Source organism: Schistocerca nitens, chromosome 7, assembly GCF_023898315.1.
Source record: "Schistocerca nitens isolate TAMUIC-IGC-003100 chromosome 7, iqSchNite1.1, whole genome shotgun sequence".
Taxonomy (NCBI): domain Eukaryota; kingdom Metazoa; phylum Arthropoda; class Insecta; order Orthoptera; family Acrididae; genus Schistocerca; species Schistocerca nitens.
Genome location: NC_064620.1, coordinates 319,814,887 through 319,840,563, shown reverse-complemented (window position 1 = coordinate 319,840,563; position 25,677 = coordinate 319,814,887). Strand labels below are relative to the sequence as shown.

The window sequence follows — 25,677 nt, the reverse complement described above, 5'->3', positions numbered from 1 at the left end:
CAAAAAATTAGAAGAATAGGGCCTCTCCTCAGTTGGCTGTTGTACTCTCCATTGATGGTCATTTGGCATAGTGCAGTTAATATGATACTAGTCATCAGCAGTCTGTACTTCCCCAACATGGCACCACTCCAGAGACAGCTATTTGTGTTGCGGTAGTAATGGCTGTCTGCACATAGGATGTTAAGTCCTTAGTCCAGCTGCTGCTAGTCTATGACAAGTGTTCTGGGATGAGACGGAATGCTGCAGAGAGTCAGTTGCTTGTTCTTAGATGGCAAGTGCTAATGTGAAGGGGTTATGATGGGCTCAGTGCACAAATGGCAATCCTCCCTTGTGGTAGTCAGATGTGACAGACCGGAACCTTGACAACGAGTATGTCTGTCCTCATGTTCCCATGCAGTCCAACATTGGATCACTGTCACATCAAAGTACCCTACAAATTTGAATTTGCACAATTCGACCAGCCTACCAAATGAAGACCCACAGAGAGACCCCTTTCAAACGTCTCAGCTGCTGGTAACACTCTCTCATGCGAGTACAAGGTATCCCTGTGTCCTTCACAATAGTCATTAAACATCTGATGCAGTTCATGCCTCATACACTGAAGCATGACAGAAACTGGTATAGGCATGTGTATTCAGATGCAGAGATATGTAAACAGGCAGAATATGGCGCTGTGGTCGGCAACGCCTACGTAAGACAAGTGTCTGGTGCAGTAGTTAGATTGGTTACTGCTGCTACGATAGCAGGTTATCAAGATTTAAGTGAGTTTGAACGTGGTGTTACAGTCTGCGCACGAGCGATGAGACACATCATCTCTGAGGTAGTGATGAAGTGGCGATTTTCCTATACAATCATTTCACGAGTGTTCAGGCATCGTGGCGGTTGGAGGAAAATCTTGCAAGAATGGGACCAATGAGAACTGAAGAGAATTGTTTAATGTGGCAGAAGTGCAATCCTTTTGTAAATTGCTTCATATTTCAGAGCTGGGCCATAAAAAAGTATGTGTGTGAACCATTCAACAAAACATCATCAGTCATCGGAGCCAAAGCTCCACTCGTGTACTCTTGATGACTGGACAGTGCAAAGCTTTGCACTGACCCCGGGCCTGTCAGCACTGACATTGAAGTGTTGATGACTGGAAAATGTTGCGTGGTGGACGAGTGTTGTTTGAAATTGTATTGAGTGGATGGACGTGTATCAGTATGGAGACAACCTCATGAATCACTGGATCCTGCATGTCAACAGGGGACTGTTCAAGCCGGCGGAGGCTCTGTAATGGTGTGGGGCATGTGCAGTTGGAATGATATGGGACCCCTTATATGTCTAGATAAGATTCTGACAGGTGACACATACGTAAGCATTCTGTCCGATCACCTGCATCCATTGATGTCCCTTGTGCATTCTGACGGACTGGGGCAATTCCAGCAGGACAATGCGACACTCCCATACATCCAGAATTGCTACAGAGTGGCTCCAGGAACACTATTCTGAGTTTAAACATTTCTGCTGGCCACCAAACTCCCCAGACATGAACATTATTGAGCATATCTGGAATGCCTTACAACGGGCTGTTCAGAAGAGATCCCCACCCACTCATACCCTTACGGATTTATGGACAGTCCTGCAGGATTCATGGTGTCTGTTCCCTCCAGCGGTACTTCAGACATTAATCTGGTCCATGCCAGGTTGTGTTGTGGCACTTTTGCGTGCTCGCGGCGGCCTACACGGGTATGAGGCAGGTGTACCAGCTCATTGGCTCTTTAGTGTACATACCATACCAGGCCTGGTAACAACACTTAACACCAACAGCACAATGCAACACACTCTGGTAGCTGTTTTCCTTGTCGTGCAGAGTTCCAACTCTCAATCATGCCTATGGTGTGTTCATGTTGGAAATTATATTGACATGCAATCATGTCTTCTGGGTACTTTGTTTGCCAAGGAACTCCCACTAATGCCAGTAAGGAATTTGAGAAACAAACACAATTGAAACGAAACACAGGAATGGAAAACAATCAGTACAATCAGTAACGGTTGATATTTTTCAAATAGGTCAGTTTTGGTCTGTATTTTTGAGTTTTAGTCTGTAAATTCAGTATTTTATCATGCATTTTTTAAAATTATTGTAATGTGAAAAAAAATTGAGGTTGGTAATGTAATGTGTTATGTGTCACATGGATTGAAAAATTAGAAAATACTATTGAGAAGGCTCAGAGTTACTATTTCCATTGATTGTTTGATTGTTTGATTGATTGATTGAGTTCTTTATTAATCTGTGAAACAATTTACTTCGTGTGGATTTTGTCATTAGCAATGTGGACAAATTAACAGCTTGAAATTTGTTACGCACTAATCCACAAGTTTTTACACACACACACACACACACACACACACACACACACACACACACACACACAGTCTTCAATTCAGGAACCTGCTCCTATCCAGGATCTCCTTTACCATGTTAAACAGGTTTCTCATTTTATTAGTATATAGTTTGATGGCATTGTACAATACATTCTGAGTTTTAACTTTATTTTAATGAGTAAATAACTTTATGCACCAGGGCTGGGAATGTTATTCAAATGATGTGAAGTGATTGAAATCATGAAGACATTTGAAAAATCTTAAGATAAGTCTCAAATTTTCAATGTATTGGGCCATTAGAGCAGTAAAGAAAGATAGATGTTTCTACTTGAAAGCACATGCAACAATGTTTGGTGAGACAGAGTCCCTCAAAACTAAACTACCTTCTGCCCATCCTGGATGTAACAGCAGGGTTGCCATAGGTTCTGGAAATCAGGGAATTTCAAACATGTCAGTGAAATCAGGGAAACTTAAAAAAAAACACTGGAAAAATCTCATTTTTTGTCTCTGTAGAGGAAATGGTTTGTCTACTGACGTGTCATGCATTGCCACTGGCTGGGTGCAGCTGAGTCCATGTGCTGGTTCCCTACTCTCTTATTACTACTGCTTCTCTCCTTCCTACCATTCCTCTCAGCTTGCAGTCAGTGCTACCACTGCTTCTTGCCACTAGCTTAGAAGCTGCCGAGGAGAGGCAGGGAGACATGAGTAGTAGTTTGTTCAGATCCGATTTCAGAGAATATAGACACAGTGTCCAGGGACAGTGGTTGTGTGCATGAGTTGTGACTGTGTGTGTGTGTGTGTGTGTGTTTCTCATTTTATGACAAAAGTTATGGCTGAAAATTTAGTTATGGGAGTGCGATTGCCATTTCTACGTGCCTATCTGTGGCTCAGCAGTGATCTTTACTGTAAGTTGCTACCTATCCTCCTCATTATTATTGATTTCAGAGTATTTGAACACGTCATCTGTTGCATGGATTGATCACTGTGATCTCATTTCATCAACATATTGTTTGAAGCTTGTGAAAAGCTGTCCACACGAGTGAATTTCCACGATGGGCCAGAACTACAGGCCATTTCTGTAGGTATCTGTAATGGACCATGCCTGCTGAGCCAAAGCTATTCTGTTCCCTGTAATGTGCAGGCCCTGCAGGCTGTGTGGCTGTGTGTGTGTGTGTGTGTGTGTGTGTGTGTGTGTGTGTGTGTGTGTGTGTGTGTGTGGTAATGCAGCAAATTTTCATGGTTTATTCATGGACCCAGTACTGCAATGCTGCAATGCTCCTCAGCAGGCCATGGGCGATGAATTTCAGGAATTGCGACTGTGTCACCATAAGTACATTGTGCAGTGTAGTGTTTTATAGAAATTTTATTTGTTGTAGTACATGTTGGCATTTCAAAAGTAGTTTATATGTAAGCGAGTATGGATGATACGAAGAAGAAAATTGTCAGTTGCTGGGGGTTCGTCCACTATGTACTCGTATTTCTTGAAATAAAAATCACAAATTACCTGTAAAACAATAGATATAACACAGTGGTTAATAATGGACAATAAACAAACATAGCAGAACCAACATTTTATTGGCGGTCACCTAGTGTTGGTTTACACAGTTCTTCCCCACCTTATACACTTCTTTCAAGATGCCTACCTTTTTGGTGGGGTTGTTTATAGAATCAGTGAAGGTATTTTAAGTCTGTCTTGTTATTCCAAGGAAATGCTTATTTGTGTTAGCAAATGTATTTTCTTTTATTTAAATAAAATAACATCAGTGGTCTTCATGAAACATGCATTCCATTTAGCTTGCTTTCTCCATTAAAAACAGTCCATTACAAAAGATGTTGATGTTGTTATTACTTCAGATTTTTGCTCACATCAGGAAATGCTGTCTGCTTGCAATTTTTTTTTTTTTTAGATATTTCCTCATCTGCACTATTGTTTCTTGTATGATAGCTGCAAAGGGAGATTGCCAACTTACAACTTAACTTCACTTTGATATCTAAAAATTTGTCAGGGACAAATGCTAAAACTTGTCTGGGAATCAGGGAAATATCAGGGAATTTCACAAGGGGAAACTTGTGGCAACCCTGAACAGTGGAGGTCTGATTTAACCTCCTGGACATACACTATAAATTCGGCTTCATTCTGATGACAAGCTGCTTTTAGGGCACAGATAATCTTGTTCTTGAAAGGGGTTAGAAGGACCTTTGCTATTCAACCAGCTTATGAAGATATCAAAGGAACATTTCTAGGGAATGTTTACTGGAAGTGTTCCTTCTGAGTTCACCCTTTCAACAACAGAGGCAAGATATTTAGTGTGCGATGCTTTAGCTTCATATCTTAAAAAAGCATTTGGTGGAAGATGTTGGAGGAGCACATTTCTGTCTTTGTTTTTATGACTCTGCAAATGCAGTTGAAAGAGCTGCAAACTGTGTTAGTCAACTACAGTGTTACTGCACCTGAGAGTGAGAGTGCTTTGGTTGGCTTATCATGAGGCAGCACGTGTTCGAGGTTGGTAACATATGCACAACTGACTAGAAAGCATTGGCAGTGTGATGAGTTTTTCTCTGTCAACACTAGACTTGTTTACTGAAATGTCACTACATGTTACCAATAATGGCAAAGCGCAGTAATATCATGCTTTAGTAGTGGCTAAATATTGCACTGATTCCAAACAAATGGTTGCTACATTCTTCATTAGTAAAGCCACGGCTGATGATATTCACTCTAATAATATATTATGTTATAATATGCCACTTTCTTGTTCAAAGCTATTACTCCTGTAATTCTGTGAGAAAAACGGTTGTGTGATGTTGACACATGTAATTTACACATAATCTATAATGCATTCGAAAAAGTGTGAAAATGTTGGACATAATCTTGGTTCTCAAATTTATTTATTTTTTGCACCAAATATATGTTTTGGAAGAGCTTTAAAATAAATGCAGTACGATATGGTACTTCCAGATTTTGGTTTATGAAACATGCCTTCTCTACGTGTCTGACATAAGAACAAGCTGAAGAGAGGCTTCTAGAACAACAGTCAGATGTCCTCTTCTGTTTGTGCAATGGCACAGAAGCAAGCTGATGAGTTATTTGAAATACAATGATTTGTCAAAGTGTCAAAATACAAAACTGTGAAAGTGGGAATTGGTGCGTGAAAAAGGCAGATTTCAGGCAGGTGCAGTTTTTTGTTCAACCATGAATAACAAACACACACTTCTATGGATCGAAACACTTTTATGGATCCAAAAATGCAGTTTTTAAAAAAAAATTGATTTTTTGAACCAAAAGATCATAAACCTCCCCTTAAAGAAGGTAATATTGAACAGGCATTGGACAAAGTGAAAGAAGAAGAAAAGGAGAAAAGACTAATTGTTGACAGATTAATGGGTGATGCAAACAAGTGCTTAAAAGAAAAACTAAATAAAAAGGATTTGGCAGAAATAAGTGTGACCCAAGCATTATTGAAGAATGACACTAAAGCTAGGAACAAGTGACAGAAAGCAGTTAACAAGCAAAAAAGCAGTGTTACAACATTTTCTTCTAAGGAGCAAAAACAAATTTCTTAATGACCTGATTTTGTAAAGAAACCTACAGGATTTTCCACATTACATCGAAACCTGAAAAGTTATAAACGTTTTGTTTGTATTACTCTGCAGTTAAGTTTTTTGTAGTTAGTTATATTTGTGCTGTATGACAGCATGTCAGTGTTACTGAAATGAAGTGCAAAAATTTGAGCCAGTATTTAGTCTGGTTTCCTATGTGCAAATCAGTAGACAGTTTTTGCAAGCAAAAGTGGTCAGCAACTAACAAATTTTAGTCTTAGGTTGCTGTCCATTCCTACAAAGGCAATGGAATGTAAAACAGCATCTGGTCTGCTTTCTTTATCAAATGGATAAAATTTCTCCATCTGCACCCACACTCTGTTGTCCATGCGAATAATTCATACATTGAAAGCAAAATCAGTGTTAAGAAAATAAAGCTCATGAACATCAGAGAAGGAAGATCCTATCAGACAGAGACTACTCCAAATTAGAGCTGGACACATGTACCAAGAAAACAGCAAGTCTTGGAATACTTGGAAGGATAATGAAATGGCTTTCATAAGTCAGTGGAATGTGAAAGGCTTTTATGATTGCAGAATAAATGAATCTCTGTGCACAGGGCAAACTCATTGTGTTTGTCTCCAGGATGTATATATTTGAAAAATACCAACAAATCAATGCTGTGAGTGTCACAATATGAAATAAGCAATGATTTTGATGATGACATAGCCAAACGGGTGACTTTGGGACTATTAATGTGCAAAACTCCTGGCAAATTTTACTTACCATCACAGCAAACTCCAGAGCATCCAGGTGTAGAGTATTCAGTTCGCAGAGTACCTGTGTACTGTTAAATGAGGATGACAGTGATGACAAAGCCTGAAGCTTTGTGTACAATTAAAACAAATATGTCATTTAGAGTGCACTTGTATGCGTGTATCTCATGTTTTATTGTTGGAAGGTGATGTGGACCCCACTCCCATCTTCAGACATCACTGAAACCTTTTCTGTTGTTTGCCTTGTAACAAATCAGCAACCAGTTTTCTGTCCATTGTTTGCTGAAGTTGGAATATTGCCAGAAGGAATGCAATGTCAGTGCTACTTTCCTACTGCCAACACATTTCAATAATACCATAGCTTCTAAACTGTATCACTGACAAAGAGAATTAACTTGGTTTATTATGCTAGGACAATGATAGATAAACATTAACATTTTCTAATGATCAAAAAGAAATCGGAAGTTGTAGATAAACTGGAAGAGAGTGAATGTGCTGTAAAATATTCTCAGCTCATAGGATCTCGTGCAGTGACAGGTGAATAAAAATAAAGAAAAAATATAAAATTTCATATCCAAAACTGACAGCAGTGCCACACTGTTACAGCATAAGCGTTGCAAAACTTCAACTTATGAAGAACTAGATGAAGCAATGCACTTGTGATTACAGCAGAAGAGAGCAATGGTCTGGTATTAAAAGAGAAAGCAGGTGAGTTCTGTGAAACTCTGAAGGCAGATAGAAAATTTAATGCCTGATCAGGATGGCTTACTTAGTTTAAACATTACTATGGAATTTGAGAAACTGCTTTTTAAGGCAAGATAATTAGAGTTAACAAAGAGACAGCTGATCCTTTTTGCAGTACATTCTTCACTTAAATCAAACAGAACAGCTTTCTCCTGTAACTTATTTACCCATCTGATGAAACTGGACTGTATCAGCCTGGATAGCCATAAGGGTTACCATGTTGGCATGGTTTGGGGAGGTGTGTCAAGCCTTGACCACACAGACCTGGGAGAGTAACAATATGGGCGATGTGATGGCCAGCCTGGATGTGGTTTTAGACAGTTCTCACATCTGCCTATGTGAATAATGGGCTGATACCCATGTCCCACATCAGTTGCACCATTCAGAAACATCTAAACAGGCTTTGCAAACTTTCTTGTAGATAACAAGAAGTGTGGACAGTTGGTGGAGACAAATTCTGTCCCAATAGGCAGAAAGGTGGAGGCAGCAAGAGTATATGGCCACCCTCTACCATCAACACTGCCAAATCCAATAACAAACATGCTGACACAATGGAGATGAGGGTAAAGCTCGGAAAATGGATGATGAAACTGGACTGTACTGGAAGAGCACACATCTCAGAATGAGGCGCATGCTAACTTTGAGTAATAGAAATACACAGGTAATGTGTACTATCTCTGATCTGCATTAACAGACATAATTAGGAAATTGCTGTAGTTGCTGTTAGTGTGGGTGCATCACTGGAAATAATGATTTGGTCATAACATAGGTCACTGCATGAGTCTGAAAATATAGAGCCTCTTGGAATCATCCTTAGCCACAGCCTTCATCTGTCTTTGTTATTAAGATATTTTCAACCCATGCCCTGTGCGTGCTCGGCTGTCAAATCACCAAGCATTGAGTTAGTAGAAACCTTTTCATAGAAGCCTTTTATCTCATGAACAGAGTACAAGACACACTTCTCGTCACTGTAACATGATCATTCGCAGTCCTTGACATCAGTATTTTCTTGTCTGATCATGTGAATGTTCCTTATTGGTAAGGGTGTGGTCTAATCCCAGTATGGATTTGCCTTCCTGAAATAGCAATGTTTGAAAGGAGGCAGAAAAAATGCAACAGAGTATGTAGTACAAATTTGTTAATCTAAGCTGAATCGCATGTATGTAGATTTCACTGCAGAACAATTCTGTGGACTCCTACTTCATGTGAAACAGTATTAACAAACGAGAACTGTAATTTCCCACCTACTGTTTCGGTCACATGGAAGGGAATCATTTGATACAAAATGTTATTCACATTTTAGTGCTTTTGCTGCTTCAATAAACTTCAAAATCATTTGACTTCGAAAGGAAAGAAAATGCAATGGTATCTCATGTTCTCATTTTTAATTGTGTTATAATTTTTTGTACAACAATTTTATACGAAGGCTGCCATACCTTTTTTGTAACTTAGGCGTTTTGAATATGTACAGATACTGCTGTGAACTGAAAAAATATTTTTCTGTATGTTGATAAAATATTCTTGTCATCATTACAGGTAACACAAACTCTAAACTGGTTGGTAAGAATGACGTCAGATGTAGAGACAAATATTGTGGCAGTGGAAAGAATAAAAGAATATGGCGAAACTCCTCAGGTATGCTCAAAGATGTCGTACAGCCTGCTCCGATGTTCTGAAACTTGGTCTTGATATAGACTGAAAGATATACTCCTGATTGCAGGAAGCATCGTGGGAAGTACCTGCAACACAACCACCTAATGACTGGCCTTCAAAAGGGGAAGTGCAGTTCAAAGACTACAAAGTTCGCTACAGGGAGGGTCTCGATTTGGTATTGCATGGAATTACATTCAGTGTGTCTGGAGGAGAAAAGGTAAAAATCCCATTTTTCCTATTTGTGAGATATTAATATCTTTAAATTTTACTTTGTAAATTATCCTACCAGATTTATTTATTATGTGGATTTTTTATATTTTGAAAGATAAGTGTTTGTTAAAAACAGGAACAAGTGGAAAAAATTAGCAAGTATTCATTTTCCTGTGACAAAACTTCTGGCAAGACGGAAGTACACACACACTTCATTACAGGATTCCTAGCTTTCAGAACAAAGATTACTTTCTTCAGGGAAGAAAGAAAAACTTGTTGGGGGTTGGGGTTTGGGGGGGGGGGGGGGAAGAGGAGGAGGAGGAGGAGTGGTCTGAATAGAGTGGAATTATGTCACTCACAACATAGGCAAAGTGACCTACCTGTTATGAGAAAAATAGGAGGGAGGGTCCGCCATTCACTGCAGAAGTGACTGCCGCTCCTTCACCAGCCTCAAAGCAGGCACAGTAGTATTAGTTAAGTAGTTAACAGTAGCTCCAATGTTCAGCTGTTATGGAGTCCCATAGGGAAATATTGTCCAGGGCTGGAAAGGATTCCAATGTGTATTTGGTGTGTTGGCCAGTGGACATCATCATAGAAGGGAGGATTTTCTGCCTGTGGCTGTCGAGGGTGTAGAGTGCAGTTTTATCACTGTTCTTGACCATGTCAGAATACCTGTCGCTTGGATTCTGAGGTCACGCCCAGTTCCTACGGGTTGCTAGTGGAAGTGGTGAAGACTGCTGGTCTCACTCGTGGAGTGCAAGCAGAGCTCACAATTTGCACCATTGAATCAAGAGTCGATTGGGGTCCTTTGGTTTGGAGCTGAGAGGTGGGGAGGAGGATCTCAGACAGATGCTTCATAGGTTCTATGAATGTCATGGCAGCAGATTTCTGCACCTGTATCATGGAATGGAGAATTTTTGGACTCCCCTTGACAGGTCCGCAGTGCTGCTACACAAAGGAAGCAGCTACTCGGGTAGAATAGTACTTGAAGAGTCCACATGGTGGTTTCTTAGGCTAGGCTGTTGTTGAAGATCCTCTGATAAATGCTCGCTAGTTGATATGCAGAGAGAAAAATCATTTCATGTACAAAGTAGATGCACTTTGACTATCAGAATTTTAACAATAGATTATTGAAGTATTCGTAACAATGTCCCTAAACGTACTTTACTCCGCATAAGGTGGCACACTCCAATTATTCTTGGAATCAGGGCTGGCTGAAACCTGAAGTAGAAGGTTACAAAGTATTTAGCCAGGCATTGAACATGTATAAAATAGACAGATTAGAAGCCAATGGAGGGGAGTGTTTATTGCTGTCGACAAAAATTTAGTGCCTATCGAGGTTGAAATGAAGTCTGACTGTGAAGTTATCTGGAAATGAGTAGCAGGCCTAGGTGTCTCCTGTAACAGAAGTGGAATCATTCAAGGAATGTTTACGTGCTACATACTGCGTGTATTAGTTGGAGGCAACTTCAACCTACAGAGTATAGACTGGTACGTCCATGGATTCACTGCAGGTGGTATGGACAGACAGTCTTGTGAAGTTCTTTTGAACACAGTTTCCTAAAAACTGTCTTGAACAACCAATTGCCCAACCCACATGCCATGGAAATATTTTAAACCTTGTAGCTACAAACAGGCCTGACATTATCAACAGTGTCAGTATAGAGACACGGATGAGTGATCTAGTTGTCGTCAGTGTGATGATGGACACTAAAATTAATATATCCATCAAGAAGGCTAGGAAGGTATTTATGCCAGAAAAATGAGATAAGCAGTTGTTAGTGTCCCATTTAGACAGTGAACGAACATTATTTGGTTCCAATATCATGGACGTAGAGGAATTATGGGCAAAGTTTTAATGGATTGTAAATCTTATTATGAAAAGTATGTGGTAAGTAAGTGGATTGAGAATGGAAAAGATCCTCTGGCATTTAATAATCAAATTCAGAAAATAAATGCACAAAGCATGCAAAAACTTCTGCTGTCATACATTAATGAAAGATCTTGTTGTGAACCCAAGAAAATTGCAGTAGTACACAGTCACTAAGTGGGCTGAAGGCTTCGATCCAGTTTTTCGTTAACTGGACTAGGCTGGGAAAAAACAGTGAAAGGGAAGCTGAAGTTTAAAATTTCACATTTAAGAAATCGTTCATGTAGAAGGATCATACAAAAATACGGCCATCAGACTGTTGTGCAGACTCTCGCATGGAGGACATAGAAATAGGATTTCTTGGCACAGAGAAGGAAGTGTAAGAGTTGAAAACAAATAATTCAACAGGTCCAAATGGAATCACAATTTCATTTTACAGAGAGTACTCGGCAGCACTACCTCCATACTTAAAAGCTTATGTCAACAAATCGATACAGATCTAGAAAGCCTCTCTTGTGTGAAACTCTCCATATTCCTAGAAACATTTGACACTATTTAGATTGCATCTAGTTAATTTTTAAGATATGTAAAATGTTACTTAATGATGGCATAGATTATGTTCCCAACTCTCTGTAACTGAACTGTTAATAATTAATCAATATTTTTGGTTTGTTGATGTTTGGCAACCTATTTGAGATAGTGAATAAATTTAAATTGCACCAAAATTCTGTGTTAAATCTGTTACATTGTATTTTGTGTGTGTCTCTTACTCTTGGATATTTTTTTACTGAAACTGTTTCCTTAGAGAGCATTACGAAATGGAATGAGTGCCTCAGGTGTAGTGGGGAAGGTGAATGCTGGACTTGTTTTATATTTCTTTGGAGGGGGGGGGGGGGATGGAATTTGGGAAAGTGTACCTCATCTATAAACAAGACTTTGAGTGTTTGGGACCCCCTACCAGATTTAGATAAAGGAAAACAGTGGGGAGGTGTCTTGCTAGACTTGTCATCAGTAGGTTTGATTGGCACACAAGCTTTATGGAGACATTTTGTGAATTTGTGTGGGAAACGACATTCTTTTTGTGAGTCACTGTTGCGGAAATTTAGAGAACTGGTATTTGAAGCAGACTGCAGAGAGATTCTACTGCCGCCAGTGTTAATGTTCATTTTGCATGATAGAAATTAGGGCTCGTACAGATACTTGTAGACAATCATTTTTCCGTGTACCAGACGGAGACTTGAACTTGGGACCTTTGCCTTTCGTGGGCAAGTGCTCTACCAACTGAGCTACCCAAGCACAACTCACGCACTGTCCCCACAGCTTTACTTCTGCCAGTACCTCGTCTCCTACCTTCCAAACTTAACAGAAGCTCTCCTGCGAACCTTGCCCAACTAGCAGTCCTGAAAGAAAGGATATTGCGGAAAATATGGCTTAGCCACAGCCTGGGGGATATTGGTGGAGCACTTGCCCGCAAAAGGCCAAGGTCCTGGTAGAGCACTTGCCCGCGAAAGTCAAAGGTCCCGAGTTCGAGTCTCGGTCCGGCACAGAGTTTTAACCTGCTAGGAAGTTTCATATCAGTGCACACTTCGCTGCAGAGTGAAAATCTCATTCTGGAATCATTTTTCCATCGCTTTGCTTGTGAGTGGAACTGGAAAGGAAATGTTAGTAGGGCTACCCTCCACCATGCACTGTATGATGGCTTGTCAAGTACATTGAAAAATGTTTGTTGTTTAGTATTATATGTGCACATTAATAATATAACAAATATTTGAAATTTATGCTGTTGTTACATGTAAATAAATAAATAAATAAATAAATAAATAAAGTGTTACCTAATTTTCTAAGTGTTCTAGTTTTCCTGTTTAAGGTCGGTATAGTGGGCAGAACTGGAGCAGGCAAGTCTTCACTGACATTAGCACTTTTCCGCATCATAGAACCAGCTGGTGGCTCGATTGAAATTGATAATGTCGATGTAACCAAGCTGGGATTACACGCTCTGCGGTCACGTCTCACTATCATCCCTCAAGATCCAGTTTTATTTTCTGGGACATTACGTCTCAATCTTGATCCTTTCAAGAAGCATTCAGATGAGGAGGTATGGCGTGCACTTGAACAGGCTCATTTGAAGGCTTTTGTGAAAGGTTGTGCTGCAGGCCTCAATCATGAGGTTACTGAAGGTGGTGAAAATCTCAGGTAAAATGGCAAATTGTTTTATAATTTTTCTTAAAACCTCCACATTGTAACTATAGTAGTTATTGTGATAGTTTACACCATAAAAAAATCTGCAGTAACAATAAGAAGTTGTGTTTCCTATGAGTAGTCATGGAAGTTGTAATTACCACCAAGAAAAAGCTCAAGCTGCAACTGTGGAACTTCTCCACATAATCACCCTTCAGTGAGACATGTTCACCCCAATAATGGTGGTTTGCACATACTTGACGGTCATGGAAGTTTGCATTTAAGCTGTGCTGGAAACATTTCATTACGAAAATAACCTTGTAATCATTCTTGAAATGCCTACAATGCAGTCATGTCTTCATCAATGGAAAGAGAGAGCAGACACAGCCTGCTATATCAGGAAAATGTTGGAGTGATTGAAAATAGCCCAAAGCAGCAGCGTGTGTGTCTGTTCTGTGCATAATATACTGGGGATTGTTGTGAAACAAAAACACCACATTGAGCAGCTTCGTGCAACACTTCATCCTGACAGCCCTGTGCAACAGTGTCAGGAGGTTCTGGAATATGCTCCTATGTCATTTAGCATATTATAAACATAATTAGTTAATGCTGCGTCCTGACTGACTCAAAAATCACTCAGCATCACTTTACCCCATGTGGTTGGGTCTTTGCCATTTTTGGCAGTGAATGCACTTGTTTACACTGCTTGGTGTGATCCTTTCTCTTTAGTGACATGCACAGCACTCGTCTGTGTTGGTAAGATGCCTAAGAAGTCAAATGGATTGGCCGGACACTGTTGCAACATTTCTGTTGCTGTTTTGGTTTGGTGTGCTATAGTAATGTGGCATGGGAATTTGAGTGTTTACCATGACTGCAAACATTTACCTACAAACAAACAAAAAATAAATTTTGTATCTGTATTGTTTTCAGGTGATAATGTAAAACCTGATGACTACTACTCATATGCACACAATAATGTGAAAGAAGTTGCAAATTGTGTTGATCAGTCTACAAACATGATCATTGAATAAATATTATTCAAAAATTGATCAGTTTAACATCTTAGTCAATCCATGGATAGTTTGCTTGTGATCTGGAAAGCTTACTAACTTTTAATTCTGAATATATTGGTTTTTACTCAAAGATACTCTTTTACACAACGATATTTGGTCATTCTTCTTTGTTAATTCATAACAAAGCTTGAGAACTTATTAACCTTTCATAGGGATTTCACTGTAAATAACAAATATTTTCCTGTAGTAAAATATGAATTAATGAGTCAAATTTGTGGTTTCAGTGTTGGGCAACGCCAACTGGTTTGCTTGGCCAGAGCCCTACTGCGAAAGACAAAGGTGTTAATTCTTGATGAGGCTACGGCTGCTGTTGACCTTGAGACTGATGATTTGATACAGGTAAGCGATAGGCCATTAGCTCTAGACCCGTTGAGTTGCAGGCAGGCACAATGGACACAGCTAAACATTTAAGCTTTTGGACAAAAAGACCTTCATTTGGAAACAGGACTCACACGGGGACTTTCTTGTTCAGAAGCTTAAACATTTAACAGTCTCGTCATTATGTCTGTCTGCAACTTAATGCCTCCATTATGTGGTGACGAGTGATCTGTCATTTTCATAATATTATTGTTACACTGTGCTAGAGTTGAATAGAATGTCTATATGTATGATTTCGCGCGCGCGCGCATGTGTAAATCAGTTAGTTTAGATCCTGATGGAGGGAAGAAGGGCTCTCAATATTTTTTCAATATAGACTGCTGTGTCTCAGTTGCATTGATTTATGTCACTTGCGTATGCCAAGGGAGATCTAGTATTTCATATTCAAGCTCATCAAATGGGCCTTGGTCATTTCCAGCTTTGCCAAGGGGGACATGATCATCTTGGACATTGATTCACTACTGGGAACAGAATTTGCATATCTTTTAAATGTGATCATGTGCTCACTTATGATTGAAAGTTGACTACATAAACCAATACAGAACATACAGCGTTCTTCACATATTTAAAAAAAAAAAAAAAAAAAAAAAAGCCTCCGATTGTTCTCCAGTGGTAAAAGTGTCCTGTTTTAGGGAACAGTGTAAATGTAGACTAACTCAAAGCACAGTACATGTTTCTGTTAGTTGATAGTCAAAAGTTGTGTATTCCTTGAGCTCCCATTTTATCTTATCTTTTTGAGCATTCATGGAAGTATTAGTCTAAATGTTCATAAATTCAAATAAATATCTTACAGCATGAATTGTGCAAGACGGTCTACCAGATTAAGTTATTTACTAATTCTGCAGAACAACTCCTTGTCAGAGCATAATAAAACTAAATGCCAGTAGCCATCATATATAGTAACATTAAAACGACATCTGCAGGTGTTCCATCTTATTACATAAGTGAATGACCAAGGTCCTGCAGACCCTCGGCCACAAGGATGGACTTACAAAAATGTAATTAGAGTGGTTGTGGTTTCATGGTCTTCCTATTGTTTACCTAGCTCCAGTTACTATTTACTGAAGCAGTGATCAGTAACTTCAAGGTTACAATATTAATTAGAATAGCAACATATTTGATAGCAGATTAGCTAATATGAAAATAAAGTGTCAGTTTGCGGGCTAAAACATTGAACACTGGCAGAATTAATCTTTCAAACAGGACATGCTCAGACTGAAGGAATATTGTAGTACAGAATATAAAAACCTTTTGCAGTCACTGCTTACATATTCTCAAATGGTAGTTTGATTAGTTATAAAATACTTTTTTAATCATTTGTCATTCCTAAAAGGAATTAGAGGTTTTGATGCATGTATCTGTGCACAGTAATGGTAACTAAGGTGAAAAACCTTTAATAGTCTATTGCAGATGCATTATTGGTCACAAAGCTTTCGGCAAATATAGTTATTAGTGAGCTGTAATTATATGAAAAAGTTTTGCAAGGTACAAGTGTACATTCTTGAAATTTCCCCAGTTTTAAGCAGCATATCCAACTGACCTGATTTTTTCATATTATTTATTGGTGGACTTTGTGAAACAAACGTATTTGTAATGGAGCTGTTAACTCAAAAGTCACTTGTAGTTGCAGCTAGTTTTATTTTTTTGTGCTACTTGTCACTCTCGCTTGAAACGTGAAAAAAATTATCAACTGAGGATATGCTTGTTGATTTACTGTGAGTATGTGTAGATTTTTAATTTTTTCCCCTTTCTTTCTTCCAGCAAACAATACGCACAGAATTTGAACACTGCACAGTCCTGACAATCGCTCACAGGTTAAACACAATCATGGACTACAACAGGTAATAGCTTATATATGTCCTGGCATGTAAAAGATAGGATTTTATCTGTGAGGAACCATAAGAGTTGCATTTGTTTGGTCTGCAGTGTTAACAGAATAAGAAAGTTGGCAGAAAATTTTATTTATTCTGTGTTAACTAATGAAATAGCAGAAACTGTGTCATAGGCTTCCTGTAATGAAGTGGAACATCTGGAATAAGGGTGAGCTTCAATTGACACAGATTAAAAGATAAACAATGAGCTTAATTTAAAGTTATTTGTTCATTGCCTTGTAACAAATTGCACCACCCAAAATGCAGCCCCACTATGAATGCTGTTCTTGAACATGGGATGAGGTGGTTGATGTTCATAACAAACTGTAAAACACCTTGACTACTGTTGAAGATTGACAACTGCTGCAAATCGGTGTTTTGGGAGAGTTCCCAAGAGTTGTGTACCTGTGATATCTGTACCAGGAGTACCTCAGGTACTATCTTCTCCTGTAGATTCTGTCTCCTCTGCAGAAAGTACAGGATGTGTCATTTCTTGTCCACTTGACTGCGAGTGGCGTATCAATGATACGTCTCTGCGTCATGTACCTGGTGGATGGGGACAAGGGAGAACTCGGGGTGTTGTACTGATCCCCCTAACCAACAAGTTTGAGGTGCTGTCTTTCACTAAAACTGAAACTGAGCCAGTGGGACTCACTTCACCTGTTGTGGGGAAATCCATTTTGTTCTGTGTAAGTAGGAGGCAAATGAAAAAGGTTAGGGGGTCTACTAATTGTTGGCAGTTCATATGTATAGTGAATGATGGTAGCATGGGACAGGAAAGGACACCAGGTGTGCTTAGTATCTACACCTGGGTGCCTCATTCAGCTTGTTGAAGATGTTATTCTAGAAACTATTGAGGGAACAGAGTGCAACCAACTGCAGATTGTGGCGATGTTCAAACAAATGATGCCTGTCATATGGGCTCAAGAGGTTATACTGGGGTTGTTCCAGTAACTGCCACAGAAGTTTGAGAAAACCAGCCTTGCGCAGGAAGTTTCAACGAAGCTCACAGTCTGCACCATTGACCATAGAACTGATCATGGCCCTTCGGTTATGAATCAAGTGGAAGGAATGAAGCAGAGACTTTGAAAGTTCTGTGACAAGCTAGGTTGCAACTTGCTGAACTTGCGCCATAGTGTTGATAACTGTAGGTTTTCCCTAAATGGTTCAGGTGTGCACTAAAAGTCAAAGGCTGCTACTCAGGTAGCTGACTATGTGGGGTGCACACAAAGTTTTTTATTTGTTTATTTTTTTTATTAGGTGACTCTCCATCCAATCCAGATAATGATAACTGTAGGAAACCCAGAAATATGGGTGTAAGATAGAAAGAAATGCCTCCTACAAGTGAGAGTATTAAAATCCTAATGGTAAACTGCCAGAGTTCGAAGCACTTACGAAAAGCAGTGAAGCTCTCATAATAGTAGGTATAGAAAGGTGGTTGGAACCTGAAACTGATATCAATGAGATTTTCGGGAGAAATTTAAGTATGTGTCGAAAGGATAGGCAAATTGGAAATGGAGGAGCATTTGAGTCAGTACCACACCTATGCTGTCAAAAATACAATAGTGTGGGGTATTAAGTGAAATTTAAAAGTGGATTGAGGACTTCTTGGTAGGGTGGACACAGTATGTTATCTTGGACTGAGAATCATCAGAAGTAGAAGTAGCTTCGGGTGTGTCCCAAGGAAGTGTGTTGGGACATTCACTGTTCATATTAGTGACCTTGCAGACAATATTAATAGTAAAATCAGGATTTTTCCAGATGATGCAGTTATCTATAATGAAGTACTGTCTGAAAGAAGCTGCATAAATATTCAGTCAGATCCTGATAAGATTTCGAAGTTGTGCAGAGATTGGCAGCTTGCTTTAAATATACAGAAATGTAAAATTGTGCACTTCACAAACAAATACCTGGGTGTAACACTTTGTATGGACACAAAATGTAATGATCACACAGGTTCAGTTGTGGGTAAAGCATGTGGTAGATCAGTTTATTGGTAGAATACCGCAGAACTACTATCAATCTACAAAGAATATTGCTTACAAATGAGTCATGTGACTTGTTCTAGGATATTGCTAAAGTGTGTGGGACCTGTGCAAGATATCAGTGGCAAGGGGTGTTGAACATACACAGAGACGGGCAGCACGAATATGTCACAGGTTCATATAGTCCATGGGAGAGCATAACAGAGACATCGAGGGAACTGAACTGGAAGACTCTTGTAGATAGATGTAAACTATCCTTAGAAAGTCTATTGACAAAGTTTCAAGAACCAGCTTTAAATGATTACTCTAGAAATTTATTACAACTGCCTACATATCATTCACATAGGGATCATGAAGATAAGATTAGAATAATTGCTGCATACAGAGAGGCAGTCGTTCATGCTTTCCGCACTCCATATGTGAATGGAACAAGAAGAAAACCTAACAACTGGTACAGTGGAACATACCCTCTGCCATGCACATCAAAGTGCTTAGAAGAGTTTAGATATAAGTGTAGATGTAAGTAAAAAAAATTTCTGTTGGTTCTTACTATTAAATCACTACAAATTAGATACAATGAAAAAAGGTTTGTTGCTAGGTCTCACAATGTTTGTTTGTATGGTATCATAAAAATGATATTTACAAGAAGTGACAGCAGATACAAATGTCAAAGATGAGTGACACCAATTTGTGATGGTTGACCCATTGATTTCACTATCAAAGTGTTTTCCATTTGAGGGTAATAATGCTGTACTCTGTTGTTCATTTCCCTATTGACTAGTATTCTCACTCCTGCTCCTAGGAAGCTCCTGATTTCTACTATAACGTTATCCATCAAATTCCCCTTCCTCCTGCTCCTACCCCTTTGCAAGTCACTCCTCCTCACGTCTCTCTCTCTCTCTCTCTCTCTCTCTCTCTCTCTCTCTCTCTCTCTCTCTCAGCTGAAGCAGGAAATTTCTCAAGAAAAAGGTCACATGTATTAAATGATAAAAGAATAATATTATGTGCACATGTTGTCTGCTTGTTTTGAATGGAGATGATACATTGACACATTCTGTTGTATTGTAAAACTTGAATTATGATTTTTAATGGCTGGATTTACTTTCTTTACAGAATAATTGTTTTAGACAAAGGAAAAGTTGTAGAATTTGATTCACCTCAGTCACTGTTAGAGAACAGGACATCCATCTTCTACAGCATGGCTAAAGATGCAGGCTTAGCATGAGTTCACTAAACAAGAATGTATTGAGGAGAAGAAGAGAGAAATGTGTTCCTCCAATTCATAACGTGCATCATATCCAACTGCATCTTTCAAGAGAATCATGGTTAGCAGCAAACCATGATGACTTCCAGAAGAAAGCATTTAAGCACACAAATATACTATGTTGACAGTATTGTTGTTGGTTTTTGTTCAGGATACAGAAAACAGTACAAAATCAGGAATCAGAGATGCTACTTGGTATCCATCAGTTCTCTTCATAAGTGTAAATTATTATTTAATCTTATGCTGTACAGGATTTTTTAATGGAAAAACTTATCACGATTGTCAAGAAACACGCCCTTTTTCTCAGGTTCATCATAGCACATTATTTTTTTTTAAAATATTTCCTTAATCAGCTTGTCGATTCTCCACTTCAGCACATATTTTTGAGAGCAATATTTCTAATATCAAAAATTAATGTTTTTTACAATGATATCATTTCCATTGCGATTTAAACTTTTGACATCCTTTGTACAAGATGCCTTTGTTTTGATTTTCTTTTATATTTATGATTCGTTGATTCATTTACAAACACACCTTTTGTAACTGGTCCTCGTTATTTTAATGCCATCTCCTCTTTTGTCATTGATTTTTGTGATGTAAGCAAATATTTCTATTTTTTTATGGTTGCAGTGGCAATAGGAGGTGATGTCGAATTTACTTTCAGTACTTAAATTCCAGTGCGCATCCAAAGCAGTAAAATGGCACTGTACTTCATTGTTTTACACATTTGAACAGTTAATTGATTCATTCCATAGTTCATTGTAGTGAGCAATTACAACATTGGAAAGTGTAATTGCTCATTTCCATAATGAAGTGAAACAAAAATGTGAGAGCTTGTTGCTGCATGACTGTGCTGCTGTGCCAGATAAGATTCATAATCATCTCCCATTTTTTATTGTAGTACTTATTACAATTGTACTTATTTATTTTGTGTTCATCAGTGTTAGTTTTGCCAGAGACACATTACATCACAGGACATTTGTGTAAATGTACATGAATTATTATTATTACTATTATTATTCCTGTCAGGCAGTCATAGTGAACATATATTTGTGATGTATGTTGTGTGCTTGAAAAGTAAAACTGTATTCTTTGGTGTGTCAGAAGGAAACAAGTGCCTGCTGCATGTGATACAGTGTGTTTGTGACAAGATTTTGTCATGAAATTGTGATAGACCATGTACTTCATAAACTGCCTTAAAGGAATGCCAGTAAATTGTGATATCTGAAAGCTGTGTATGTAACTGTTTTTATACAATTCATTCTCGTTTTAGAAAATATTTTCTCTGAATTGTCTATGTATATTACACACATTTGATACTTCTGTTTCAAATAAAAAGAATGAATTCTTGAATAAAGATTTTATTTCTTTTAAAATGTTTAATCTGTGAAGAACAGTCACTAACGGGTTTCACAACTGCCTGTAGAAAGTTATGTGAATCAAGTAAATTAAATACAGAAAATCTGAATTAATTCCAAGGAAAATAGATAGGTTAGTTCCTGCCTTGCAGAGATTTCAGAAAAGCCATAAAAACAAACATAATTCTCAAGGAAGAAGAGCTTTATCTGTTCACAATCGCTACTTCTTGCCTCTTTGGGAACAATGAAGTTGTGGTTGAAAATTAGGAAATAAGGATCCAAGTTAAGAGAGACCCAGTAGATAGCTGCAGTACAGATTGACTAAAAAGGGCATGGGATTCATGGTCTAACAATCATTGTTAAATACTCATTGACTGGATAGATTTAAAACTGAAATGATAAAATGGAACAGTGCAGTAAAAGAACTTGAGAAAGAAGGAATAACACACTTGAAATATCGGAGAGAAAAAAATTTTAGGCAGGAAATTCATGACAAGATAATTAATGTGGCAGAAACCCCCCCCCTCCCCCTCCCCCGTCCCAAGAAGGCAGAAACAAGTTGGTCTGAAACATGGAAAAAACCCATCCTGAGAGAGTGCAATAAGGCCCATGTGCTGATGGTGGAAGTGGAGGAGAAATATAATATAGAATTTGATAAGCACCCAGTTAATGCTACATTCACAGTGCTGATTTAACTGTTGACTGTGGCATGTTAGTCAACATACCGTATATACTCGAATAATCCGCGCACCCCGATTTTGAGGAAGAGGAAAAAAAAAAAAAATATTTTTTGTTTTATTTACAAAAAAATTGTTCCAATGTTAAAATGTATTCAAAAGTATGTATAATAACCACTGATTTGAAGCAACGCTGCTGTACAGGTTGATACAGCGTTAAAACTCAACCAATTCAGTGGCGTGCAGCTGGCCAGCCGGCGGGCAGGCAGCCAGTGGCGTGCAGCTGGCTGGCTGGCCCATTAGACAGGTGGGCGGCCGGGGATCATTATCACTGCCAGCCGGGACACTATGCATACCTACAATAGCAAAAAACGAAATGTGAATTATCGTGTTTAAGAATTTGTTAATACAGTATGTGCAATAAAATATTTTAGTCAATACCGGTACGTTTCCTCTCTTACCACTCTATTCATCACTTCAATCGTCATCACTAGCGGGAGAATCATTGTCTTCACCATCTTCCCGTAGAGCATCGTCCTCTGTTCCATCCAGTGAATTTGTGATTCCACATTTTTTGAAGGATTTTTCCACCAGTGGTTGTGGAATGGGGTCCCATGCACTTTCACCCATTCACAAATCTCGGACAAATCCAGCTGTATGATTTTTCCACTAGGTGTGAACTTATGGTTTTCATCAGCCATCCATTGCGTATATCGCTGTTTAAGTGCAGCTTTGAATGGCCAATTTATACACACATCTAGTGGTTGTAGGATGGATGTTAGGCCTACAGGTATAATGACCAAGTCAGTTTTCCCTTTTTGTAATTTGTCTCGCACTTCCTTAGTTGTATGTCCGCGGAAGCTGTCAAGGACCAACATGTTGTGTAAATTCAGTAATGCAAGAGGACGACGTTGCCAAACGTGTCACCCAGTCAATTATAAGTTCACTGTCCATCCACCCTTTCGGATTTGCCCTCGCTAATGCCGATATGCCTTTTACTGATATTTTTGGAATAGTTTTCCTTTTAAATATCACGTAAGGTGGTAGCTTTCATACATCGCCAGTTACACACACATCATCACTGTACATCTTTGTTTCTCACTGCCGCCAGTTTGTATCATGATGCTGGATTCTCCTTTCCTGTTCACTGTGTTGTCGAGCGGCATCTCAAAATAGACTGGCATTTGATCCACATTACCAATTTGCGATAATATATTGCCGTTTAGCTTGGTGGCTGGAGTCCCGCAGTCTTTTAACACATGCCCAATGCTGTTTCCGAAAGCATCGTTCTGCAGTTGACCATCTTGTTGCTCTCTCCACTTATATTATGAACAATTTTCTCCGGAAACGCCAAACAGTAGCAATATTTTTTTATCTGGAGAGAGCATACGATACCTGTTGGGGGACAGGCATCCTCCGCACACTGTTCTCTTGGGGCTTTCGCGGTCGGTTGCCCCTTTTTCTTCACGAATTTATGGCAGAGCACACATTTAAAGTGCGGGTGAACACTACTCTCTCCCGTACTTTCTCCCAAGAAAACGGGGTACCCCAGGGCTCCGTGCTGAGTGTTGTACTGTTCGCCATTGCCATAAATCCAATTATGGACTGTCTCCTTCCCGATGTCTCAGGCTCCCTCTTTGTGGACAATTTTGCGATCTACTACAGCTCTCAACGGACCAGCCTTCTCGAACGATGTCTTCAAGGATGTCTCGATCGCCTCCACTCTTGGAGCATCGAAACCGGCTTCCGCTTTTCTCCCAGTAAGACCATTTGTGTTAATTTTTGGCGTCATAAGGAGTTTCTTCCACCCTCCTTACATCTAGGACCTGTCAACCTTCCGTTTTCGGATGTCGCTAAATTCTTGGGTCTTACATTTGACAGAAAACTGTGCTGGTCCCCCCACGTTTCCTATCTTTCGGCTCGCTGTCTGCAATCCCTCAACACCCTCCGTGTCCTGAATGGTACCTCATGGGGAGCGGACCGAGTGGTCCTTCTCCACCTCTATCGTGCCTTAGTGTGGTCGAAATTAGACTATGGAAGCATAGTTTATTCCTCTGCTCGGCCGTCTATTCTTCGGCGTCTCGACTCTATCCACCACCATGGATTACGTTTAGTGTCCGGAGCTTTTTACACCAGCCCTGTGGAAAGCCTTTATGCTGAGACTGCTGAACCTCCGCTGTCCCATCGGCGAGCAGTCCTTCTGAGTCGTTATGCTAGCCATCTGTCTTCCACGCCTGCTAATCCGGCCCATGACATTTTTTTCAACGCCTCGTTGGATGTAGGGTATGCAGGCCGCCCTTCCTCCCTACTACCACCGGGAGTCCACTTCCGTCAACTGCTCCATTCTCTTTCCTTCTGCTTTCCTAAAACCTTCTTGACAACTTGGGGTACAGTACCGCCTTGGCTCCGTCCCCGGATCTGCCTGCTCCATGACCTTTGTCAATTTCCCAAGGATGGTACTCCTTCACCTGTTTTATCATCGGGCATTTGCTGCCCTATGTGCAGAAATGAAGGAAGCCACATTTATTTACACTGATGGCTCGAAAACATCGTTAGGTGTAGGGAGTGCCTATATTGTTGGCGACACCCCAAATCGATTTCGGCTTCCCAACCAGTGTTCGGTTTATACTGCGGAGCTTTACGCTGTTCTCCAGGCTGTCCCATACATCCGCCGCCATCAGCGGATACAGTATGTTATCTGTTCAGATTCTCTCAGCTCTCCCCTCAGTCTCCAAGCTCTGTACCCTGTCCACCCTCTGGTCCACCGGATTCAGGACTGCCTGCGCTTGCTTCACTTGGAGGGCGTCTCGGTGATGTTCCTCTGGCTCCCAGGACACATTAGTATCTGTGGAAATGAGGGGGCCGATATAGCGGCCAAGGCTGCAATCTCTCTTCTTCGGCCAGCTATTCGATCGATTCCCTTCGCCGATCTACGGAATGTTTTATGTCGTCGTGTTGTTATTTTATGGCACGCACATTGGTCGACACTTCCCCATAATAAATTGCGGGACGTGAAAGCTCTTCCCTGTGCTTGGACATCTTCCTCCCGAACGCGTCGTCGGGAGGAGGTAATTTTAACTAGACTCCAGATAGGGCACTGTCTTTTTAGCCATCGACATCTTTTAAGCAGTGATCCTCCCCCACTCTGTCCCCACTGCTCTCAGCTGTGGACGGTAAGACACCTTTTAATTGAGTGCCCCTATTTTACTCTGTTACGTGCCCGTCTACAGCTGTCGCCTGATATATCGTCAATTTTAGCTGACGACACGTGCTCGGCCGATCGCGTTCTCGAGTTTCTTAGTGCCAGTGAGATGACGTCAGTCATTTGAAGCTCTTTATGGGGACAACCAACCCCTTTCTGTATTGGATTTTTAAGCTTTCCTTCTGCTTTCAGTTTCTCCAATTTTTTGAGTTTCGTTCCCATTGCTGATGGTTTCCATTTTCATTTGTTACCGTTTCCTAAGTCACAGACCTGGCGCTAATGACCATAGCAGTTTTGCGCCCCCAAAAAAAATAACTATCCACTTCTGCTTGAGGAATTGAATTAGGTGCGATGTGGTACAGTTATTAGGTAACAGTTCGAAAGGAAACATAACAAAATATCCATTTACCTCTTAAGCATCTTCATATTAACATTTAAACATTATATGCTTGCATTACTCCAAAACAAAAAAGATGTAAGTGTACTGTACATATAGAACAGTGCTGATACATTACAACAGTGTCTCAATGT

General features: G+C 39.7%; 1 protein-coding gene across 5 annotated transcripts in view; it reads left to right on the top strand.

Annotated features, from left to right (window-relative positions):
* The window catches only part of LOC126194752 (multidrug resistance-associated protein 1), a 390,212-nt gene extending 369,073 nt beyond the window's left edge, over positions 1–21,139 (top strand). For all 5 annotated transcript variants that reach the window (XM_049933031.1, XM_049933029.1, XM_049933033.1 and 2 more), the window contains exons 27-32: positions 8,964–9,062; positions 9,148–9,297; positions 13,028–13,353; positions 14,636–14,750; positions 16,551–16,630; positions 19,759–21,139. In XM_049933031.1, the coding sequence (XP_049788988.1) occupies positions 8,964–9,062; positions 9,148–9,297; positions 13,028–13,353; positions 14,636–14,750; positions 16,551–16,630; positions 19,759–19,870 (882 nt within the window). In that variant the 3' untranslated portion in view covers positions 19,871–21,139. The remainder of the gene's footprint in view (positions 1–8,963; positions 9,063–9,147; positions 9,298–13,027; positions 13,354–14,635; positions 14,751–16,550; positions 16,631–19,758) is intronic.
* The last annotated feature ends 4,538 nt before the right edge of the window (positions 21,140–25,677 follow it).